The 25195-nt window shown below is 44.3% G+C and overlaps 1 protein-coding gene across 15 annotated transcripts in view; it reads left to right on the top strand.

The window, feature by feature from the left end:
• Positions 1-25195, top strand: part of CACNA1G (calcium voltage-gated channel subunit alpha1 G) — a 138434-nt gene that overhangs the window by 105283 nt on the left and 7956 nt on the right. For 4 of the 15 annotated variants that reach the window (XM_061377183.1, XM_061377180.1, XM_061377177.1 and 1 more), the window contains 13 exons: positions 298-423; positions 1031-1120; positions 1695-1908; positions 4349-4399; positions 10006-10157; positions 12538-12647; positions 13668-13801; positions 14955-15025; positions 15310-15388; positions 15467-15588; positions 16488-16799; positions 19037-19177; positions 22307-22441. In XM_061377183.1, the coding sequence (XP_061233167.1) occupies positions 298-423; positions 1031-1120; positions 1695-1908; positions 4349-4399; positions 10006-10157; positions 12538-12647; positions 13668-13801; positions 14955-15025; positions 15310-15388; positions 15467-15588; positions 16488-16799; positions 19037-19177; positions 22307-22441 (1737 nt within the window). Of the gene's footprint in view, positions 1-297; positions 424-1030; positions 1121-1694; positions 1909-4348; positions 4400-10005; positions 10158-12537; positions 12648-13667; positions 13802-14954; positions 15026-15309; positions 15389-15466; positions 15589-16487; positions 16833-19036; positions 19178-22306; positions 22442-25195 lie in introns of all 15 variants that reach the window. The other 11 variants (XM_061377185.1, XM_061377178.1, XM_061377176.1 and 8 more) reach the window with 5 other exon arrangements.

The following is a 25195-nucleotide window of genomic DNA, read 5'->3' as shown; positions in this document are numbered from 1 at the left end:
CATTAGCTGGAGCTACACTTCTGCTGCCCACCCAGAAGCAAAGGCCTTTAGGGCACTCTCAGATCAGTGAACCAGACAACCTAATACATGAGGTGGGTGTCCTAAACGATGTGAAATCATGCATTTGTTCATTAGGTGTGTATTATACAGGCTGCTCACACTTAATAACCTACACGAATGAGGCCATCTCCTTTAACTCCTCTGGTCAGCGTGGGCTGTGCAGAGTACCCAGGGAGAAATGCCCATCATCTGCAGGCTGAATCTTTACAGTTCTCCTTTTCTTTGCGTATTTTGCAGCTTTTCAAAGGCAAGTTTTTTGTCTGCCAGGGGGAGGACACCAGAAACATCACAAATAAATCGGATTGTACAGAAGCAAGCTACAAATGGGTCCGGCACAAGTATAACTTTGATAATCTCGGCCAGGTATTAATAGAATGGTAATCTGCTTCTTTGCTCCTTTACCTCCTTGACTTAAAACCTGTGCGTTATTATCCCATGGGATTTTCTTACAGGGCACTACGAGTCGCAGTAAAGATTCAGTTCACATACACAGCATTCTGTCTCTGTAAATCCCAAAGGTAGTGTTTCCAAGCAGGCATACACTTCTTTTCAGAACGGAACAAGCACATGTGGCTTTGTGGAGTACTTAATTGCTTCACTGCTACATAACAAACTAAATATATCTTGCAGAAGGGCTTGTCTAATACAGCTGGACAATTTCAACCTTCTCTGCAGCACAGCCTTATTTTAGTAGCATGGTAAGGACTAATTAGTGGGGAGCAGTGGAGACCTGGAGGGTAGAAATGAAACTCCTTTTGTCTTCTGCTTTGTGGTTTCCGAATTAGTGCTCATTGCTAAGCCAAGGGTATTGACAGGTTCATGCTGCCAGGAGAGACCTTGGGCATCAAAGTGCCCCGTTATCAGGCAGGTAATGATAATCCTCAGACAGGAAAGGGCAAAGAGGAGTAAAATATTACAGCAAAAGAACTTTAGTGCAACTATATCTAACTTTTTCCCCATGCATTTCTAGGCCCTGATGTCTCTCTTTGTTCTGGCCTCCAAGGACGGGTGGGTGGATATCATGTACGATGGCTTAGATGCGGTGGGAGTTGACCAGCAGGTACGTGTTCTAGCAAAAGCTCTGTGAGAAATGAGTTGTCAAAGGTTGCACATTCTGGCTCTTGTTTTGCAAAGTACTGTTGGCTTCCACAGCCAAATGTGGTTATGGGGTTAGGATCGAGGGAGGCATTTAACTCAACTCTTCAGGCATGACAAGGAGTCCAGTGAGAAGCTGGGGTTTAGACCTAGCCTTTTTCATACAGATTTTGCAACACGACTGATGTAACAAGCCTTAGGAGAACTGCACCTATCAAAGAATGGTTTGACTTCTTAAGCAATTTGGGCATTTCAGGAGAAAAGTGCTTTGTGTAGGTACAGGTTTTCAGTGAGGGATTTACAATAACTGCAGAGCTGTCCTGCTGTTGGCAGAACAGAGGTGGTTCCTTTCAAAAGTTCTTTGTGTTTTGCGAACATTCATTTAAAATGTCTTAGAGAGCTTTAATTTCTGTGAAGAGCAGAGCACACCGAGCTGCCTGAAAGGGGCACCCACAGCTTTTGCATGGGCAGCAGCATCAATTTGTTCCCTTCTTGGTTTTTTGAGGTTCACTTGACATTTGCCTTCCTCCACTTTGCAGCCAGTCATGAATTACAATCCATGGATGCTCCTTTACTTCATCTCCTTCCTGCTGATCGTGGCCTTCTTTGTCCTCAACATGTTTGTGGGGGTAGTGGTGGAGAACTTCCACAAGTGTCGGCAGCATCAGGAGGAGGAAGAAGCCAAGAGGCGGGAGGAGAAGAGGCTTCGCCGGCTGGAGAAAAAGAGAAGGAGTAAGGAGAAACAGATGGCTGGTCGGTAGTCTTTCCACATCTTTCTGAGTCCTGCTTGACCTTCCACACAATCCCCTTCTCCCTCCCCTCCCTGCCTCGCATCTGGTGATCATTCCTCTCCCAAAAAGCATGTCCAGCTATAAAATTTGCATGAAGGAAATAGCATCGTTTTAGGCTGAGCAAGGAGCCATGGAGGCCTTTTTAATGGCTGCATGATTTGCAATGACCTTTCCATTGGAGGTTATTTAAATTAAAATATAATAGTAATCAGACCTGGAGCTTCTTGGATAGCAGAGCTCAGTGTTACACAAATAGTGACAATTGCAAAGATCAGCAGTGCTGGATGGCATCATAAATCTTCTGAGTCATGAGCACTGTTGCTTGATAACTGGATTCACTATTTAGTTTATTACAGCCTTGTAATGCCACAGTGATGTTACCTGTCCCATTTATCAAGCCGGTTTATTTATTGGCGCAGTAGCACCACTGCTATTCAAGAGTGTAATAAAATAATGGATCCATCTCATTCTAGTAATGCTTAAAATCTCCTTAGAGAAACATATCAATGCATTTGCTTGAGAAATACAGATCAGAAAAAAAAAAGCTGTTGAGGAGAGTAACTAACTTGACAAAATAGCACTGATGCAAATTGAACCTAACTCCAAAAGCGATGTGCAAGCTGGCAGCCCTGCCTAGAGATGGCTTTAGAGGTGAAAGGAAGTTAGACCTCCGCTCTGCCAACAGTCTCCAACCTGACACTTGTCTCTTAGACTTTTTGTTATTTTATTGTTGGTTGAATAAGTAAGAAACAAGTCAGCCAGAGGCCACAGGTTGGAGGTCCTCTTCTTCTCGCATGCTGTCTTCCGACTGAACTTTCTCCATTGCCCTTTGTGTCCACGGCCTCACACTTTCCCTCCCTGGTCAGTCCGTCTGCTGCTCTCTCCGTGTCCCCTTTCACATCTCTTTTCTATCTTTGACAGACTTCAGTACTGTTTAAGAGGCTGTCTGATCAGGTGCTTGTTCCAAAAGCTGGTAATATTAAGTCTGATTTATTGTTTTTAATAGTCTCAAAGGTGTTTAAATAGCTGTGACAGGCTTAACCATACAACCACATACTACAGCGGTGTCTCAGCCTCTCTCAGTTTAGCACTTACCCAGTACTTCCCTTTGGTCACCTCTTTGAGTCCCGTGGGCTCCACAGCTTTTATAACCAATAGAACGTATCACACCAGCCTCTGGACATCAAACCTCAGTTTATGCCAAGAGCCTGGCTTCCCTGATGGTCAGTGAAAAGCTGGAGGCTTCCCCCTCATGAGCACTGGAGGACATGTTAGACTGTTCTCAGTTAAGTGGGATACAGATGGAAAGAGCTTTTGCTGTTTTTCACATCAGGGAAATGCCTAGAAAGCTCTTTCAGTCAATCCAAGCTCCCAAAAGCAGTTGCAGGATGATGAGTTAGAAAATGTTGTTAAAAGCTGGATAGAAAGATCCGTATTTAAAGTTGCCATTTTGGAAAGCAGGCATTTCTGTAGAAGAGAAATAGATGTTTAGTTATTATTAATGACCTTATTTATAATGATAGGGGAGCTAGATGAAGAAAAGACGTAAGCCGGGGCAATTTCCCAGCGGGAAGGAATCACAAACCATCGTTGGAGATGTAGTTATTCATTCAGTCCTATGAAATGTCTAATTAAAGAGGCAATAAACAGCTATTTTACTGAGGATCAAATATTGCTGAGTATTCAATTGCCATAAAAACCTTTCAAGAGCAAAGTATGAAGCCCTCCAAATCGCTTCAAAACAGTTTTCCTAATTCGCATTCAGTGAAACGTTGGTTTTAATTGACCGTGTCCAGCTTTGCCCTCGGAGGCAACAGATGTCATTGCTTAGCTCTATTCTGCATGGTGGGAACTTGCAGATGATATCAAAACTAGGGCTTTGATTATGCCAGCAACTCCATGGCAGTTCCTTTAGCTGGGCTTCCTGAGTGTCCCCAGACGCCTAAACCAACCTATCAATGTCAGACACAGACATCTAACTGGTTGCACAGTCATTTTTGCTTGTAAATGCTTCAAATGCATTTGAACAGTTGGAAACCAGAAAAGCCTGTGAAATCCCAGCTCACAGGATGTAGGCATATGCAGGAGTGGTTGCTGTAAGGTGCTGGCCCAGCAGGATGTGTATGAAGTCTGTCCTTCAGAGGTGTCTTCTGCTTCATCACCATTAAGTGACGGGGTTCTGAGGTATCTCTTGGGCTTCCACCTGTGTATGTGGGAGAAGCACAAGAGCCCTTTTCCACAATGAGCCCGTGTACTTGAGCCCACCCTTCATGAGGCACTAGGAGAAGGAACCATTCCCATTAGAGGCAACGGAGAGCCTGAGAGCCACAGGGACCTCTGCAGGGGAAGGGAAGTCTTGCCGCGTGTCCTGCCGGGTGATTAACGCCGTTTCGTTCTTTTAGATCTAATGCTGGATGATGTATTAATGGAGAGCTCAGCCAGTGCAGTGCAAGGTACTGGGAAGTCGGCACGTCTCGTCCCACTTGAATGGCAGTGCTGTGTCACTAACGGCTGGCCACCGCTGCTGTGAGGCATCCCACTAAACCGTGTGTGTGGTGCAAAGCTCGTTTGCTTACTTCATGGCACACGCATATCATTCTGAGCTCCGGGTCCGCAGACCTGGCTCAGCACTGACACTTGCAAACCCTTATTTACCCCTTGATCATGTTATGTTCTTCAGTATGATTTTTTTTTCCTGGTTTTCATTAAGTCACTCTTGGACTTTTCATGGCTTTATTTTTGTTCTCTTTTTTTTTTTTTCATTGGTTTTGGTTTTTTTCTTAGAGAATAATGACTGGACTGTGAAATGGGCCCTTTATTGTTTAGCTTCCCAACCACCAACCTAGGAGTCTCTCAATAACTGGCAGGATTGTCTCTGGAAGGCAGGCAGTCTTGCTTAGGAAAGTTATTCCATTATTCTCCAGCCCTTCCTCATTGCTTCGCTTCAGGGAGGCACAGTATTTTGTCAGTAAGGTAAAACTCAGCATAGTGCAGAGCTTCAACCCCACACCATCCCTCAGCATGGGTTGGGGTTCAGCCCTTGTGCTGCCCAGCTTGTAAATTCTTTGTATTGATTGGAAGTCGTTTGATCCATGAGCTATCTTGTGAATTAAAAGAGATAAAGATGCCACATCAAAGCCTTTCCATGTCTTGGTGGGGATGGACCAGCTGGGCTAAACGCTGCTGGGGGCTTGACCTGGTTACCCTGACACACTGCTTGCTCATGTCACCCTTTCCCGTCCCTCCTCGCCAGGACGATGCTCAGAGCTGCAAATCTGCCCCTTTGCTCTTTTTATTTCTAGGAGAATCTTTGATCTGGCAAGCATTTTGTTTAATTCATAACTTATGAATATTAGCCTGAATAATTAAAGAGGTTCCAACACAGAAACAAATATAGCTGTAATTTTCGACAAAAAAAATACACTAGGAAAATTGTGCCATTAAAACTCTCACCTGTGAACAAGCTCCCACTGCTTGACATGGGAGCGGGGCTCCATCCATCTCTCACATATTGCAGGGAGTTTGATTCAATACAAAGGTGAGGGCTATTGGCCTTCACTGCAGAGGGTAACTCGGGGAGACAGAGGTTCCTACCTTGTCTTTCTAAGGCCTTGTTAAACTTTATCACAACATGCTTTGATAAATCCTGAATCTCCTTCCCACTGCCATTCCTGGTATTTTTATCTCTCTGCTTTCAATCTTGCTCTCCTTGGTTGGCCTCCTGTACTCTCCTGCGAAACAGGGCAGCAGGAGGGGATGTGCTGTCACTGGGTTTGGGGTCTGTTTATTTGTTCTATTTATTTGGTTGTGGCTCCTCTCCTGGTCCTACAGAGCCACATCAAGGCTGCCTTATTTTTAAGGCATTGAACTCATTCCAAATTCCGTCATTCTCTCGCGCAGGCTCCGAAACACTTGGAGTTTGCTTTTAAAACCTGGTCAATTGTCAGGTCTGTGCTTTGTGTTTCCTTTTGTTGCCTTTCCTTTGGATCCAGTGGTAGTGAATGTGCCATGCTGCTCTTCAGGCACCGGCATGAGGGAATAGAAAGGTTTTATTTCAGAACCTCACTGTTGGGAATATTAAGGAATCAGTCCCGGGTGCTGTAGATGAACCTCCTGTGGTTCAGTGAGGAATCTGAAGTTGTGACCCCAAAGCTTCCACACATCTCTGCACTTACAGAGGGCTTCTTTTCTCTTTCTGTGAAGATGAGGTGGAGTATTGTGTGTGTGTGCGTGTGTGCTGCTGCCTGGTGCTTAGTGAGATATTATAATTTTATTTTTTCCTTTTTTTCCCCCCAAAGTCTACATTCTATCACAACTGGAATTCTCTCAGTGGAAATAATTTATCATTTTCCATTTTGATTTTATTTTATTGTTATTTTTCAGTAAATCCATTCAGTACAATAAAAGCCAAGCCAAACGCTGTGTTTAAAACAAAAAGTTCCTTCAGTGCAAACTACTTCTTAACCTAATAATATTCTTGATACAGTTTGTAAATCCAGCTGCGTCACGGGCTCATTGCTCACTGGTTTGCTGCTGTTCTCCAGATATACTCAGACCCGAAAAGTAGTTAATTTCCTTGTTATAAGAGAAAGAAGGAACTGGAGGAGACAGTAATGGAATTGTCCCACTCTCGTGAATTCCAATTTCCTGTGCCCACACACCTCCGGTTGAAAGCCACCTCGGGGAAAGTGGCAATTTCTCTCTTGACAGGGCTATATGCAGAGGCTGCTGCTATTCAGAGATATTTTGGAGCTGCACACCCAGCCTGATTCCCCCTAACAAAATACAGTTAATAGGAAGAAAGTGGCCTCAGCCCCATATCCCCTGGTGATGGCAGAGACTGGCCAAGCCCTGAGACCCTCTGGTGATGGCACAACGGGGCAGAAATGATGCCTTTAGTGCTGCTTTGCTGGTCACTGGTGCTACTTCACAGGTCACATCCTGGAGCTGTCAGAAGAAGAGCAGCATGGGGTTAAATGCCCCAAACCTGGGCTGTGATCACTAAACCCAAAGGGCACCTGGCCTGGGAGAAGTTAGAGTAGGATTAGGAATGGGAAATGTTTATTGTGCAACAGCAGTGTCATTGCCTTTCCAAATGGGCAGGAGAGGATGGCAATGAGTTTGAGCACCTCAGGACACAGGCTGAGGCTGCCATGCTCTGCCTCCCAGCCCTGGAAAAGGGGATCAGTTATCCTGCCAAGAGGAGCTCCGAATATGAGCTTGAGTTGAGCTTCAAAATCTCCTTCCTACCTGGGTTAGGAGATTGCACAGGATCCGCTGTCTGAGCTGATCTTCTCCTCTGTAATGGCATCTAGATTTGAGCCACTTCTCTCTCCTGGCCTCCAGCCATGGTGAAGCAGCTTGATTTACACCCTGTTTACCAGCCTAATGTCTCGTAGTGGGCTTTTGCTGTATTTCCCCATCTCCTCATATTCTCATTCTGCCAATTCTTCTTTGTTCATTTGCTCTCCTCCTCTTTTCTTTAATGCCATGTGTGCCGGGAAGCCAAGTTAACCTTTCCAGTAATAACCAAGACTAACCCAGAGCTCTTGTTGTTCTTGACACAGTGTATTGTAACAGTACAGTAATGTGGTGTTGTGTTAGTTGTGGAGTTCACCACCTGGAGTTTAACAGATGTCTGTATTTCCCAAGATGTTGGTATTGTTTAGACCTTTACTGCATTAATTAGAAATTATACTGTGTGATAAGGGGCATGGGATTTGTACCTGGGTCATTCTACATGAGCAATACCCAAATTCTTTGTAAAACTGATTGGGTTAAATACATGGAATTTATACAATAGCAAGAAAGTGATTTATCTGTTCAGAAAGTTCCCTGCCCACCTAGACACAGTAGGTATTTATTGATAGTCCTTGGACAGCATGTGAGCTTGCATGTGGTTCATCTCGTGGTAGTATCTCTATTGCACTAATATGCATGGCTGGCATGCGGAGATGGATGTAGTGAGTGGTGGCAGGATTCATAAGCAGGGTTGACAAATCCTGTCTTAACAAAGATAATGGGGAAGGCTGAAGCATTTACTATTGGTAATTTTCCAAGGCTGCAAAGGCATCTGCAAGAGCAGCGTCCAGAGACATTTGGCTGTGGAAACCTGGGGGAAAGGTTGAAAAGGAGCTTTGGGAGAGGGGGAGAAGCCTTTGCAGCTCTATGGACAATTAGCAGCCCTGCTTATGGGGTCATGCACTGGCTAATCCAGGTGCAGGAGCCCTGCACAGGAGACATTTTATAACCTCTCTCTAAATCCTCTCTCTTTTCTAACAGAGTCGGTGCTATTCTGTAGGATTTGGAATTACCTGCCAATCAAAGCTAAGAAAAAAATCAGAATTCCAGTGTAATTATTCATAAGTAAATCCATTGCAAGAAAAGGCAGAAACATTGACATTTTTCTTTTGAATGTGAATTATACATAAATGCAGAAGTGAGTGATCCAATTACAATGGTGTTTTTTTCCGAGATGATAAGTTGGTTCATAAAAATAGGTCCTATTCCTAACCTAATTGTATTCAAACATTTTAGTTAATTTGCTACTTATAATTCAGCATAATGTGATCGAGATATCTTGACTTTATGGAGATTTATGCATATTCTGAGATACCCAACAAAGTCTTAGGAGTGAGTCAGCAGTTACTAGCCGGCCTTTCTGTAAGCACTTAATAGATTCACATGAAAATCCGTTTTATAGACCTTTTCATCAATACTGTGCATTAGCAGTCATGTACAGATCACCTGAAGCACACTGCAGATCAGAAAGTGAATATTAATTTTGCCTTTCATTTGACAACACTGAGGCAGAAGTTTGGGTGTTCCAAATCCCTACAGAATAAAACTGCTGAATGATTTGTCTCTCTGGTCCCTGGGCTGCAAGGGAAAGGTCTGTCTTTATGGAGGAACCAAACGCTGATTTTTCAGGATCCCGTTATGAAGCAGGGAGCACATGAAACCATTAAACCTATGGGTTTCATTGCGATGTCATTGGCTACTGACAAAGTGAATTCTACTTCCAGGCAAAATTTAACCTTCTAAAATTAGTTTTCCCTGAGGGCAACCCAAACCTCTGCTTCCTGGCTTCATTCTGCCCAACTTTTTTGCTCAGAATCATGTATCAAACTGTACATTTGCTCAGCAGCACTAAATATCAAGCCATGTAATTCTTACAGCTCGATAATTTTCATAACCAGTTGATCATCTAATTATGAGAGTAATATTATACCCTGACATATTCAAGACAGTCCTTTCCACTTCAATCTGCATTATAATGCCGCCTTGAAAATTGTACTGAATTATATACTCAGCCTTGGCATTTCCTCATTAGAGATTAGGTGAGTAAATGAGTTTATCTCTAGGAACATTCGGGGTCTAAAGAGCATGTGTCATCCCTGAGGCAGCCGAATACAGGAATGAGTTGAACAGTGAAATCTGTGCTTTGATAATCTTGTCTAAATGGAGGATCATTATTTTCTAATCGCTAAGGCTGACTGATCAGTTTTCCTTGGTATTTTTATGGACCATTTTTCAGGGCTCTGACAGTGCTGAATTTTATTCTCTCTACAGTTTATTGCAAAGAACATAATATGCCTGAATTACGTCTCTTTCAAAGACCACCACTAACTCAATGGCCTGTACTTTTAGCCATTGTTAGTGAAATCTGTCCCCATCATTAATTGGGCTTTTCAGGTAGATTGGGCACATTTAAGGTCAGCAGAAACAAAAATTGTTGGTTTAGTTTAAATTTCCCTACAGGGAAAACATTCCTTAGCAGCACAATAGTCCCAGCTCACCTCATCCCTGATGCCGTAAGGCTGAGTATAGCGCATGTCCCACTGAAGATGTTTAATGTATGTAAGATGACGGGAGCCCTGCTGTGTATTAAAAATGGTAACATGCCAGCAAGAAAAAAGGAAATGGAAAAGACAGCATGTTGCTGTAATCAGTCTAGAATTTATCATCCTTGGAGTTGGAAAGCGAGGGGGCATTGACTCCAGAAAGACGCAGAGAAATGACTTGACGTGCCTCTCCGCTCTCCTCCTCCCTGCTGCAGAAGCACAGTGTAAGCCCTACTATTCGGATTACTCCCGCTTCCGTCTCCTGATCCACCAGATGTGCACCAGCCATTACCTGGACTTGTTCATCACCGGAGTGATTGGCCTCAATGTGATCACCATGGCCATGGAGCACTACCAGCAACCAAAGGTACTGGCACAGAGATGGGGGGAAGGTCAGGAGGGACATATGGCCAGCCATGGTGGTATCTGCTGATGGGCAGTGCTAAGGCCAGTTTTGCTGTTAGACTTTGGGTCCCCATTCACCATGCTTGACCTGTCCTTTTGTTCCATGGAAGATTTCCATTCTGCAGCTGGCTTCCAGCTCAAACCATGGCTTTCATTACCTGGATCCCATTTCACCTCTCCCTTCTAGTTAAATGCAAATGGACTGCTTTGAAAATGAGGATGGGAGCACGATTGGCTTTCTTAACATGATCCTGATAGAACTCTTTCATTTGATTTAAGTTTTCCAGAAAAAAAAAAAAGGAGAAAAAGGAAAAATAATAGAACTATTTGTTAAATGTTTCTTTTTGCAAAGTTTCTTCTAAATCCCCAATGTCCCATAGAGCCTGGTTTTCACAGGCACTGAATTCCATGGTGGTCTTTAAAAACCAGTTTAACATATTAGTGCACTGTGTTCCTGGGTCTTTGTCATACTCTGAAAATAAAAACAGTCTGTCCTGGTATGTCAAGTCTCTTGTGCATAAGAATGAAATGGAAATAGCTGCCTTTGCCATATAACTTGTACTTTATTAGCCACTTTCAGCGTGAATAACTGTAGCACACAATAGGAAGAAATATTCTTTAAGCCTAGACAGGACTTGAATACTTAATGTAAAAAACAAGTAAGACGGGTAAACGAGGGGAAAAATATCCTGCAGCCTATCTTAAAGAAGCCAAAAAGTGAAAGGGCACAAGCCCAATTTATTTCTTCTGTTCAGGTCACCTTCAAATACTGGAAGGCTCTTTGCATGATTCAGTCATTTGGTGATGAAAAAGGTTGTTGGCCAAGGAGCCTGTCCTGGAACCGCTCTAGGGCGTGCGTCTCACCGCAGTCGTTTTGCAGCTACGTTTTCTCTTGTATTATAAAAATGTTGGGCAGGCTTTTGTTTTTAATTTTCTTCAGGAAAATAACACTTTGTCTCTAAGCCTCTGGTATGCAGCATCTGGGTAACAACTCCAAGCTTGGGCTATGCTCAGTTGACAGCACGGTTAGAGCCATGCACGTGCTTGAGAGTCTTGCTGAATCAGAGCCCTGAAGTCGCTCTGGTCTGGGTGACTGGTGGCTGGGATCTTGCAGATACTTAAACGGCTTAAATGTACCAGGGAGCTTTATATCCAAGCTAATGATTGCATGGCATATTGGTGCTGAAAGGGGTTGGTGGCGGGATACCCTGGGATGCACTGTGGATGATATCCCAGGTGGAATTGCTGCCCATAGGGAAGAGGGACTGCAGTGTGTGTAGAGGTGGTTTGAGCAAAGTTGCTACTGGGCAAAATCTGCTTTGCCAAATGAATTTGCTGGCAGCGCCCAGGTCCCTGCAGTATGGCAGGGAAGCTCATTCAGGGCCATGGCTTCCTCTGGTGGCTGGGCTTGTAATTCTCAGGCAGGTGAGGTGGGTTTTGTCCATGGATGCTTGAAGCTGAACTGTAGCATGAAGGCAAAGTGCATGGCTTAAACCCTTTCTACTCTGGTATGTGGTGCTCGGGGATCAGCAAGTCTTGGATTCGGTCTAAGAGCACTCTGTTGCCACTTCCCAGCTCCCTAACAGTGCCCTGGCCACAGTTATTATCATCCCGTTTGCCAGCAGTGAGAAATTATGTGTGAGGTCACTCAGGATGTTGCTATCACAGTGCTCCTTCACGAGCAGGACTTTAGGGATGAAATCACCTCTGATGTGGCTTAATGTCTGACTGTGCAAGAGTTGTCCCAGCCAGGAGGCACCTGTAGTTAATGGCCAGGCTGTGACCTCTGCAGAAGGAAGAGGAAAACCCAAGGCACTCACTCCTGCTGGCATGCCATCCATCTCTCCTGCTCCTTGCCAAAGCTGAAGGTGAGGAGTGAATGACAGACTATCACAAAGAAGCCATTTGGCCAGAGCTTTCATGGACACAGCCAGCCCATAGCTCTTGCTGCAGTGCACAAATAAGCAAGTGGGATTAAATTCAGCTCTCTTCTGAAAGCACGAGGGTGTTTTGAGCTGCTGACACCTGCAAATGCAGCAGCTCTTAGCACTTACCCAGGTGATCCCAGCTGGGGCTGAGTTACTGCCCTGGGGTTTGAGTTATGCCATGGGTTTGTGTCAGCCTCTCCTGTGAATGATATCAGCTGGGCTGGGGCCAAGCAGAAATGCAGCTTGTGCGCTCCCAGAAGCCCTGGGGCTTTTCCCTGGGACATTTATCATTGGAGAGAGACCACAGTTGGAGCCTTTTCTCTGTCATTTGGAAATGAGTAACTGGTGAAAGCAGGGCAGGTTTGCAGGCAGCAGATGTTAGTGTCTAACCCCGGTCCTGTGTCCACATCCCAGGTTCTTGATGAAGCCCTGAAGATTTGCAATTACATCTTCACCGTTATCTTTGTCCTGGAGTCTGTTTTCAAGCTCATTGCCTTTGGGTTTCGTCGCTTCTTCCAAGACAGGTAACAAAAGCTCTGTCTTCTTCGTGGGGGAAGCATCAGGTTTCTGGAGACAGCTGCCCAGATTTGGTGTCCTGGACACTGATGCTTTTCCTGGTGCTGTCACTGACACGTGTGGATGCTTTGTGGTGTGACTGGCTGAAACCTGGGGAGGTGGAGACTTGAGTTGTGAGTTGGAGAAAGGATCAGGCATGCCAAGAAGTGTAATTGCACCACTTTGGCCCTTAGGAGTGGACAAAATAGGAGTGAGAATCACACCAAGTGGCTGGTTCTCTTCTCACACCGGTTGCATGTCCATATAATTAAGATGACCTTGTGAAGTGACAAAATGTATGCCAAGAGAGAGAAGCTGGTCCTGGCTTATGCAGAGGCAGATGTGAAGCAGCAGATGAAGTCACTTCTTCTAAATGTTCACTCTCTTACCTCACAAATAGATTTTATGTCCTCGGTGAATCTTTCTCCTCCCAATTTTGCCTCCTTCAATGCTAATACCAAGAGAGTTGGCACTGAGCAGGACTTGACATGAGCCCTTCAGCAGAGAGGGCATGGTTCCACCCCTCTCCCCACATTTGGGGTGTCCATGTTGGGATTATGCCTCTCTCTGATCTGGCCCAAATCCTTCAGGTCTTTCCTTCTCCCAGCATGATTTTTGTTGCATGGGCTGGACATGGAGGGGCTGGTTCTTTCTAGGGCTGAGGCCCATGAGTGTCATGTCTAGAAGTAGCCGGAGAGATACCACAGCATCTCCCCTGATGTCTGCAGCCTCAGGGTAGGAAACTGCCAAGCTTTTGTTTCTGCTTCCCCTCAATCAAGAATATCTCTGGAATTGGCTGAGTCTCTAACGAGATGCATTAGTTATAATGATTTCATAACATAACTGCATTTGTATAATACCCTGACAAAAATGCTGCAGATTCATTTGAGTGCTAGAACCATAGAAATGACTGGAATTTGTGTGAAACAAGCTACCTCCCCTTGCCAGCTTCTTGGTAGATGTTAAACTTCATTTTTTGTTGTCTCCAGATGGAACCAATTAGATCTGGCTATTGTGCTGCTGTCTATCATGGGCATCACTTTGGAAGAGATTGAGGTGAACGCTTCTCTACCGATTAACCCCACTATTATCCGAATCATGAGGGTTCTCAGGATTGCCCGAGGTGAGACAAATAAAGTAGAATTGACTTCTGTTTGAGGTGCAGGGAAAGTCAAGCGCTGGGAAAAGCTTCTGGGGCACATCCCCATCACAGTGTGCATACTGCTGGTATCAACAGGCCATAAACAAATAAAACAATGGGGGAAAACACTTGAGAGGAGCCAAAAAACTGAGCCAACTGACCATGTGTTTCTATCTTAAGAGGACTTGAAGGCTGAGAGCTTAGAAATACAAAAGAATTAGCTATGGCTGTAATTCCCAGAGATGAACCTGGAAAAAAATATGTCAGTCAAATCAAAGATGCCTCTAATGGGGATTAGAGAACACAAGCTCAAGTACATTGGCTTTAAAAGACAAGCATCTAATAAATTTGATTTCCTGTGGGACTTTACATCTCACCAGTTGGTGACAAAGCATTCCTCATCACTCTGCATCCATCTGTCCCCTCGGACTTGTAACAACACGTACCTGAGTGGGGAAGCCAGCTTCTGCAGGGCCTGAGTTTTCAGAACAGGATGGGCCAAATGATGAATATGTAAAATGTGAGTGCTCAGGCCCTTAGTAAAATACTCTCAGGCCCTCCTGAAGGGCAGTGTTGTGCTGTAAGGCATAATTGCTCTGATTGCAGCCCTCATCTAAGCAAAGGAACTGGAGGAGAAATGAAATGCTGCTGTTTCTCAAAGTGGGGGAAAAGAGTGGTTTTCAGTGCATTGCATCCCTTTCAGAATTAAAAATACACATGGTTTCCAATTGGAAAGGCAGCCTTCTGGAAGAGATGTGTGGATCGGTGAATCACGTGTGAAAATAGGTAACCTATGGAAGTGGGAAAGTAGTCCAAGGGCTGGGAAAGTAACTGCTCATAATAATTGGAGGAAGAAGATGGGTCCAACACAGATAACGTGGGGAAGGGAAAAGCCAGGGAGAACGGTAACGCTTTCTCCACATCTCAGGCTAGGTGATGTTGCTATTCATGGGGGTTTGATAGTATCCAAGCAACCAGGAGTGATGTAAGAAGGCCAAGGACGATAGCAGCTAATGGAGAACAGTTGACACGATTTCACATTTCTCTTCCTATAATCTGTGGCTCCTGGGAGAGGGAGAGTTTGTGCCTCCGTGCTAACACTGCCGTTACCATATTCCCAACGTGTTTTCTGCAGTGCTGAAGCTGCTGAAGATGGCTGTAGGGATGAGAGCCCTGCTGGACACCGTGATGCAAGCGCTGCCGCAGGTAACCCACTGCCATATCGAACCACATCTCCTCTGGCCAGAGCTAATTTCCTATTGCAGAGGAATGCTAATCATTTTGTCTTTACTGTCATTAGAGAATCACATTTCCCTTCCGAAGCACAATCTGAGATACAATCCTCACATTGAGGTCATTTTTCCCCTGAAGCAATTTAAGTTTTGGATTAAAGAATGCAGCAGGAAACAGGTCTGGAGCAAAAAATCAATGAATGTTCTTTTTTTTCTTTTGTGTTTCCCCCCCGCCCCTGTTTCTTTTTCTCTTTCCAGGTGGGGAATCTGGGTCTTCTCTTCATGTTGTTGTTTTTCATATTTGCAGCTCTTGGAGTGGAGCTGTTTGGAGACCTTGGTGAGTCTTCCTGTGCTGGTGGAAGGGGTGGATGAGGTGTGTGAATGGGAGGTCTCATGGCTGTGCTTGGTCCCACAGAGTGTGATGACACGCATCCCTGCGAGGGGCTGGGACGGCACGCCACGTTCAGGAACTTTGGGATGGCTTTTCTGACCCTCTTCCGAGTATCCACCGGAGACAACTGGAATGGGATAATGAAGGTAAGACACCCAAGGAAAATGAATATTGCCTATAACTGCTTCATTAGAAGCTGACCACTCTGCTCCAGACTGGTACCAATGCCCAACCAGGACAGTCCTGCAATGAGCTGGACTGTCTGTCTATGCATTGGGCAAAGCCTTGAACATTTCTGTCTCAGCCATGCCATGTCTATGATTGCAGGCTCTTAGTATGCTCTGTATATTCCCTTTTTTACCCTGAGAGAGCAACTCAAAAAGAAGGGAAAAAAAGAAAGGGACTTATCTCAAATAGCACAAATTCAGCTCAGTAATATGCATTGGTTTTATTTTTTTACCTTTGTTGGTATTACTTTGGTGTTTTGTTTTTGTTTCTGGGAAAATCCAGGTGTCTGAGAGAGAGTCTTTCTTAGGGAACATCCATAAAGGCATGTTATTATGAAGAAATCTGGTTTATGAGAACTAGGGTGCTAGCTAATCTGCAGGAATCACTTCTCTGTTCATTTCTAGCCTGTGGTATGTGTTAGGTGACCAGACTCTTAATGATGGGGTGTGAACTTGAGGAATGAGTGTCTGCAGCCCCAGCTGCTGTGGGATACTTGGTGGGTTGTAGCTTGGCCCTAGATCTGTCTGCCACACTTGAGTATTTTTTGTCTAACCTGGTAAAACAGCCTTTCCTGTAGTAGCAGGGTATTGATGTCTGTTGTTACATCAAGAACAATTGCATCTGAGCCTGCTTGTGGTGACTAACACAGAAACAAGGTTTTAATGGCATGTGCTTTGCTATTCTAGACATGAAATTTGCCCAATCTTCTCAGTTTCCTTCATGAAGGGAGAACCCATTGCAGCCAGATGACCAGATGCAGATGAGGTCCATGCTGGAACCTCTTCACATACCTCCATCACTTCCCCCTTGTTTCTAGGACACGCTGCGAGACTGTGACCAGGAGTCTACCTGTTACAACACTGTCATTTCACCCATCTACTTCGTCTCCTTCGTGCTGACAGCCCAGTTTGTCCTGGTGAACGTGGTGATTGCTGTGCTTATGAAGCACTTGGAGGAGAGCAACAAGGAGGCAAAGGAGGAGGCAGAACTGGAAGCGGAGCTGGAGATGGAAATGAAGACAATCACTCCTGGCCAGCACAGCCCCTCGGACATCTTCGCATGGACAGGCAGCGCTGGTGGAGAGAGACCTGAGAGCCCCCAAGGCTGTACCAATCCCATGCAAATCAAGGTAGATTCTCAGCTCTCATTAGTTTACCCTATGGTGAGAATCCCAGTTGGAGGGTGAAGAGGGCTTGACCTGCATATCTGCTAGGGGAAGACATGCACGAGTCAGTGGAAGGAGTGAGTGAACTGTATGTCCAGGGCTTGTACTCCTCACTGTCTGCTCAGCTCACTGACCGTTGTGTGGTGTGGGAATTGATGCTCCAGGTCCAGCCCACCTTGACGCATCTGTTCAGAGGTAGAGAGCTTTGCAATTAGTTCTGAAGATGTGCCCAAGCTGCCAAGTTCAGAGCTAGCTTCAAGTTTGCTCTAGTCTAGAGTCTGTGCTAGGTCCTTTGTGATAGCATAAATCACGAGCATAATGTGCTTGCTTTTCTAATGCAGAGTGTGAACCACAACATAAAAGAGGAATAAAACTTGGCTAATCTTTGCTTAAGTGTCAAATTTGTTTTATGTAACCTCAATTTAAAATCCATCCCCACTGTCAAGCTTGTAAGAAAAGATTATTTTAACAATAGAACAATCCAGAAGAGGCTCAGACCTGAGCTCACCAGAACTGGTGGCAAAACTCCCACCAGCAGGAGCAGTGCCGGAGCAGGGCTGTAATGTGGTAGCTGCTACCAGCTGCAGTAAGTCTCTGAAGCACAGTTTCTGGATGAAGACTCAGTTTGAGGAATGAGAGGGGTGAGGTCAAGACCCAGACAGGTCCTTCGGGAGGGAATGGAGCTGGAATTATGCAAGAAAAATGGTCCAGCTTTTTGTTTTAGGCTTAGCTGATTGCAAATCGGGTTAAACTCTACACAGGCTCCATTAGCTTTTATTACATCATGATTTCACAACAGCATGTCTTGGCCTCTGCCTGGGGTGGACTAATGAGTATTCTAATACATGAAAAACTCATTTATACTCTTTAGTCCAAGGGTGGAAAAGAGTAAATCCCTGCTTAAGTTTGTTTCAATTCCTAAGCTACTGGAAATTTCTGGTGCCATTAGGAGTCACTGAAGTCTGAGATGGAGGCCAAAGCTGCTCTTTGCACAGGAAAAAGGAGTTCAGGGCAATATGGGGAAATCCAGATTCACTATGTCCTCTAGGAAGAAACATCATGATCCAGCTGTGGTTGCACATGTTGAGCTGGCAAGCTGTCTTCGGCACTGTTGTCCTGCACACTGTGCGCATACTGGCAAAAAGAGAAATAGCAAAATTGCAAGGCAAATCAGAGGAAAGGATGCTCTCAGCTCTTCAGGCTGTTAAACCTTCCCTCTCTGAAGCAGGCTTTGGAAAGGGTTTATTCCAGTCATATCTCCAGAGTGTGATTCACTCAAAAAAAGAAACCTCAAAAACCTCCAGATTTTATTCTGTTTAATCTCCCAGCCAAAATCTTCAGGACAAATCTGATGCTTGAGCATGAGAGCAGAGGAATACAATTCCCAGGACATGACCCTGCAAGGATATGTGGTCAGCATGCTTCTTTGCTTGCCTATTCCCCAGGACTTTCGCACCTTGTGCTGTTTGACTGTAATGATGGTCCTCATTCCATTGTATGTAGTAGGCATTCCCGACGTAAAAAGTGCAATCCTTAAATTGCTCCCATGCTGCCTGCAAAAGCCAGACCTGCTCTGTATAACCTCCCCTGTCTGTGCTGTTGGCGAGCTGGTTTGAAGTTGGCCAAGACAACTGAGGCACCTCAACCCATGTCTGGCACATGAATTAGTCGCCTGATGTTTGTCCATCCTGATCAGCTGCAGCTTTCATGGAGAGGATGCTCAACTTCTCTTCAAGTCAGGTTATTCTAATTGATGTGTCCTCTGGATATGGATTTAGGTGTCAAGTATTGGGTGCTCTAGCTCAGAAATGTGTACAATGGGTATAGAAACTACAGCAGCAGTGTTTACAGCACCAAGTACCAAGATGCTCCTCTACCAGCCCCTTTGTACGGCTCAGATCAGTAACTGGCCGTGTTTGCAGAGAGCAAGAGCTGTCCCCAGGAGGGTCTGAGAAAGCTGTCACTGCTCACCATGATATTACTGCCCTGTTCTCTCTCCTCTCCTGCCTCACCTCTCCTGTCCTGTTGTTTCTGTTCCTGCTGTTCACCCCTGTCTTTCCCACCCCTCCTCTTATTCCGTTTCTCCCCCTTTTTGTTTGTTGGGTTTTGTACACTGTCCTTTTTCTGTCTCTGTCCCTCGCCTTTTTCCTCTCTTTTTGGCTTGCTCTCTCCTTCTGCATGTTATACACCACCCCTCCTAGGAAAGGCACTTGTTTGATACCATATCACTGCTGATCCAGGGATCTCTGGATGGAGAGCTGAAGCTGATGGACAACCTGTCAGGCTCTGTGTACCATCATTATGCCCTCCCAGCTCCCGAATATTACAACTCTGAGAACCAGGTTAATATTCCTAATTTCCTGCAAAGTTTCCATCCAAACTCGATGTGACTGAGACCTTCAGTAGAGAGTTAATGTTCTTTATGTAATGTAGTCACAGGGATGTTGAAGCATAAGTCATTTTGGCTTTTTCTGTGGGAGTCGAGATAATGTCTTGGTTAATGATGTTGTATATCAATACAAGAGGAAAAGTACAGGCTCAGAGTCTCCCTCTCTGACACAGTAAGAAGTTTTGCATTGGGATTTACTGTTGAGGAGTGTTGTAGGGAAAATATGCAAGATCCTGCCTCCATCCTTCAGTGGGGTTCTTGTATTTGTATCTTGTATCCCAACCAGGGCTTCATAGCAATGGCAGGATATGTCTGCAGAGCCTGAAGTATGGTGTGAGGTTTCCCTAGAGCAGAGCCTAAGCGGGTGGGGAACATAAAATGCTCTTTACATTTTGTGCCTACCTACACTGCATGAAAATCCAGTTTCAAATGATTTTCCTAAAGAGGCTTTTTGCAAGTGGGTCATTGTAAACTAGATCCTCATCTCTGATCTAAACTGACTTTAGAAGGCGACGCAGCCCTTAATGATGTACTTAAGTAATGGTGTGCTCCAATGCTTTTTTGAGCAGTGGCTGTAATGTTTGCTTGAAATTAGTTCATTTACTTCTCAGGATAAAATACCTGCTTTCTCAAGCATGTTATTCTTTAGAGCAAATATTTTCTCTAAATCTCAGCAGTAACCATAATAATAATTCAAACATACCTAGTTTTCCCTGCAGTTGGGGTTGAGCAAATTCCATATTCCTTCATATATATATATTTTTTCCTCCCTTTCTGGCTAAAAATAGCAGGTTTTGTGTTAAATCAGTGTGCTTATTTATCAGCTCACTGACACGAAATTATCCAACTCAGCGGTTCATTAGAGGAAAGGAACAAGCTCAGGTAAAATGAAATCCTCCTGCAGGTATTTATATAGCAGGATAACATGTCTCCCTCTGATTGCTGTGTATCGCTTTGAGGATGGAGGTCTGTTAAGCTGTAGAGGAAGTGGTTGCCTCTAAGAACTGCCAGAGGAATAGGGACAGTAGCTTTGGCAGGGAAGGCAGAGGGTCAGTGCTGAACTCAGTGAGAGCTGTTTGGAGATCTGTTGTTACAACACTTTTCAATGGGAAGTGCTGCTGCAGCAAAAAAAAAGAAGGGTTTGACATTTTTGCAATGAAAAAAACGTAACGTTCCAGTTTGGCTTTTTCTGTCAAAATTTAAGCTTGAGGGTTTTTACCCCCCCCTCCCCCCCCAAATTAAAACCTGTATAAATCAGTTGAACATTCCCAACAAAATGTTTTGACATCTTCAAACTCAATTTTGGGAGTGCGGAGGCTGAAGGGGAATTTGACGTTTTGTTTACATTTTGGCTTTTCCGTTCACACCATTTGTCATGTTCTGAGGCAAGTCAGGAATTTAGAGCAGCGCTGGGACTTGCTGAAAGATACCTGATTAATAGCAGCTCCAGCAGAGCAGCTCCATGAGGCAGGAGCTGTCGGTGTCCACCAGGGTTTAGCACAGCCTCTCCCTGCACGCCTGGGCACCGATTGGTGCCTTCCTATTAGGAATCACTGTCCTTGTGCTGGCAGCTTCTGCAGTGATGCCTTTTTGGGGAGCCTCATGTGAAATCAGGAACTCCTTCAAAGCATTTCTCTTATCCACTGCCAGCAGATGACTGTATTAGAGGAGATATCAAACCAAAGGTTAGATGAGAGGAGCCCGACTCTCTTATCTCAGCTGAAGTTTTGAGCCTCTCAGGGTTCACTCATCACTGGGTTTATTTCACCCTACCAATGCCATTTCTAAGAGTGAGGAAATCCAGCCCTTTGACAACTTCAATGCAACAGATCTGGGCCCCTGTGGTTTCTCTTGGAAGATATATTGTTGTTGAAAGACTTTTCAAGCATAGAGGATAGGGAAAGAAATGCACAGTGAGAAGTGAAAAGGAAGCGCCTGGAACTTGTCCAGATTAGCCACGTCCATAGGATACCTGATGAAATGCCTCCCCAGTACCCTGAGCACCAGCCTTGGACACATACCCAGGGTGGAGATTTGCGGGGGGGCTGAGCCTGCATTTGAGGGCAAACACCCCTTTTTGCAGTGCCTGGCAGCAGGGATGCTGCTCAAGGGGGAGATGCTGCAGTCTCCTTTTTCCCCTCTCTAAAACCCACAAGTGACGTTTCATATTTCCTGTGTAAAGAGCTCTGTGTCTAGGGACAGGGCTTCATCAGCATTTTGATAAAGATTTTTTTAATCAGCTATTTGAAGGCCTTCAGCAGGGATGCATTCATGCAAGACACTTTGGTACAGGGTTTGCTCAGAGCTGGAGGAGGCTGGTGGGGCCAGGACTGGGGTGGCATCTGGGAGGCTGAAAGAGGCAAGCAGTTCTTTTAGTAGGACAGTTATTGGTGCTTACCCAGGCACTGGAGGCTACTTAGCAGACCAAAACCCACTGAAGGCACCAGGAAGGCATTTGCTGACTGAAGTCAAGCTTTAAGTTTCCCCCTGTCCCTGTTTAGCCATTAGGAACTTAATTATGGCCCCATCTGCCTCTTGGGGAGAGGGATGTCTCTATACCCTCCTTAGAGTGCAGGGAAGGGCATGCTCTGTACCCCACCTGCGAAATGATTTTTGGGAATCTTTGTGGACTCAACTGGATTAGCCCAGTAGCCAAGAGAACAGTGCAGTTATTAGGTAGGAACAACTTCAGAGAAGTCCAAAGATCTTGAGGCCTCTTGTATTTGATTATAGCCAAGAGGATAAATCTCTCTAGTATAAAAAGTAAAGTTACTTTTGGTTCTTCATCTAGACAGGAGAACAGCAAAATACAATGCTAGCATTAGTGTATGTTTTTAAACTCCCTCTAGATCATTGGTGAGCATTTAAGTATGAATGTCCCACTCTTCTTTTTTTCATTCCTTTGTTATATTTCATTTCTTTAACGTTCTGTCCCCAGTAACAATGTGCATGATGTAGCTTCTCCCACTGCAGGCTTATTGCTTTATGTCTAGAACTATGTAGATTATGATACCTTTTGTTTTCTTTCTTTTCCAAAAGATTTGTGTCCTGGTTTCTTATGTTTAATCATCTCTCCCTTTAGATCCCTCTAGCTGAGATGGAGGCTCTGTCTCTGACGTCAGATATTCTCTCTGAAAAGTCCTGGTCCTTAGCTCTGACGGATGACTCTTTTCCTGATGATACTAACACACACTTACTTAATGCTCTGGAAAGCAATGTACATACACTGGTCGCTGTATAGTCTGATGTTTACAGGGTTCGAAATACTGCTTCCACCTCTCTACACCTGCCTAATGGCATTTTCCATTCAAGCCCGTTTCCAAATAACACCAACCTTCCCCCTGAACAGGACATTGTCCTTAATGCCATTAGGTCCTGGGTTGTTACTGCTCTTGTCCACAAACTTGGCTCCCTGGGAGGAACAAGTAGTTATTTCTATTTTTCCTTTGGTGTCTTATGTAAAAACACTGTGTTTTGTACAAGTAAAATAAATAGTGAAAAAATGCTTTGGAAAGCATCAAGGTTGAAATTTCCTCCCCATCTGAAACAAATCAGTGATGCTGGGTGGAAGCGACACCCACGAGCTAATGGCTCGTGTCCTCTGCTGAGGGATCATCTCCAACCCTTTGGTTTGTACTGGATTTTTGTCTTTATGAACACAGGCACCACAAGGCTTTTTGTGTGATTGGTGCCAGACTGTTTGTTTTACAAATATCAGATGGGGATCTCTCCGAGATGCTGCTTGTTTTGGGAATTCTTACTAGCAGCCATCAAGTCAAAAAGCCAAAACAATGTTTGGACTCCTCTGTGTCTTTTTGAATGAAATAACCAGTATTTTGAACCCTGCCTTAACCATCTCCTCTTGAAACATTAGACATTTTTAGCTGTGTAGCAGTCAAGTGCTTTTTTTCTGCTGTACAACAGACATAACTCCTTCTCCAACATTTTTGGGTCATTCTTGTTTTCTTTGTTGTTGTTCATGTACTTGCCTTTGGATGTTTGTGTTGTTGATAAATTTCCTACCATCCGAGTCGACTGCCATCCTAATAGCACTTATTTGGGAAACACCTCTTAAACCGTGACAATATTTCCCATCATGCTTCATGGCATCACGTGCCAAAGATTTTGTGAACTATGTTTAACATTTGTATGGGCCTTTTGGCTTCAAAATCAGTTAGTCTGGAGAGCTGAGCTGAGATTAGACAAATCTCTTTGACAGCACAGCAGTCCCAAGGGTATAACTGGGAGAGATGGTTTCTCTCTATAAAATGAAAAGCAAACCCAGGTTGAACAAAGTGTTCTGTGGATTTGTGTCAATACCAACAAAGTCAAAACAGTTTCCCAAACTCCTGAAACGCTGCAAGTTTTCATTGAGATCTTTTCTAAATTTAGCATTTTTACACTTCGTTTAGACACAGCTTTAGTTGAAAACTATCTCAGAATGTTTTGTTTGACTCAAAATAGATTTGGGTTGGGATTTGGGGGGGGTTAATTCGTGGAAAACTCAGATTTGATTTTCAGTCAAGCCAAAACAACGTGTTTTTCAAACCTAGCAGTGAACCAAACAGTCATGTGCTTCCGCTGCTCTGTTTGTGAGCTGGGCTCACAAGACCATTCTGCAGCCATTGGTTTTCATGGAGTTCACTCATGAGATTTCCCTCGAGATCATAACAAAGAGGAAATGAGCCTGCTGTGGTATTGGATCATGTCAATGAACCTAAAGGTTCATTAAAGGTTGGGTTTGGATGAGATCTCGAAGCCAAATACTTGTGTTCAGATCCAAATGGTTTTGAATTGGAAACCTCAGGTTTTGGGCCATCTTCTCTGCTTTAAGCTAAATAATGTGAAAGCTAAATAGCATAAACATGCTGCTCAGAAGAGGAAGGCAGGGAGGAACAGAGACGTTCCCAGAACCCACGTCTCAGCTTTAGCAGCATAGGTTTCTTTCTCCTTCCCTGCGCTGTATCAGGAGACTGCAGTCTCTCTTATCTAGGCTGTATCCAGGCTATATCCAAATCAGCAGGTTCCTGAGGACTGAAACTAATGCTGCATGACAGTGCAGATCCATTTCCTCCACTAAATTTACAACGGTGGTTTTCCTTTATTTTCCTTTTCTTTATTCCTCATTATTTTTTTCCTTTTTGTAATTCCTTTTAATCTCATCATGTTTCTTGTGCAAACAAAAGGCCAGGGTGAAATTTTGTTTTTATGACTGAAGGATAAAACTGGGGGGGGGAAATCTCAGTGATGATTTCAGCGAGCCTGTAATGCACTGAGAGCAGGGAAGATTTGTCAGAAAATAAGATTTAAAGTTCCCCCAAACTGATCAGCAATATACTGTATCAGACTACAGTGTCACATCTTATTTCTGTGTCTTTCAATGGAGACCTTTTAAAGATGAAATAATTCTTTCATTAGAAACACCCAGGGAAGCTGACTTGGCTTCCATTTTTGCTCATACTCTCCAACACAATAACACCCAAGAACATTCCTGGGATGGAGATATTTCCTTACGATATCAGACCCGAATCCACTTCATTCGATACTGCCTCTGGAGTTGCCCATTGTAAGAGGCTCTATGGCTGTAAAAGCTCCACAGCCAACATATATACAATAACCCTTGCTTGCATTAGATCCCCTCTAATTAGAGAATGGCTTTAACCCTGAAGCAGCAGGTTTAGATATCCCTTTCAATAAAATGGGTTTAGTTATTCATTATGTGAGAAGGAAAACCAATAAAACTGTGCTGGAAGCCAGACTAGAGAGTATTTTCTGTAAACTGGTTCCTGCATTTGGTTTTGTTTTCTTTTCTCTTATTGTTAAAAGAGGAAACTCCTCACCTTTGCAAAAGTCTGACTTGCTGATGAGGGCACATAGAAAGATCTTTACTTTTATTGCAGAGGATCAAAGTTATGCAAAGCATGTGACCTTTGCTGGCCTTGAGGCATGATGCCTTCATTGCATACCCCTG

This window comes from Neopsephotus bourkii, unplaced genomic scaffold (assembly GCF_033783945.1).
Source record: "Neopsephotus bourkii isolate Nb327-2 ecotype Australia unplaced genomic scaffold, CSIRO-AGI_Nbou_v1 NB_1749, whole genome shotgun sequence".
Lineage (NCBI taxonomy): Eukaryota > Metazoa > Chordata > Aves > Psittaciformes > Psittacidae > Neopsephotus > Neopsephotus bourkii.
The sequence above is the reverse complement of the archived record's forward strand: the minus strand, read 5'-3'. Positions and strand labels throughout refer to the sequence as shown.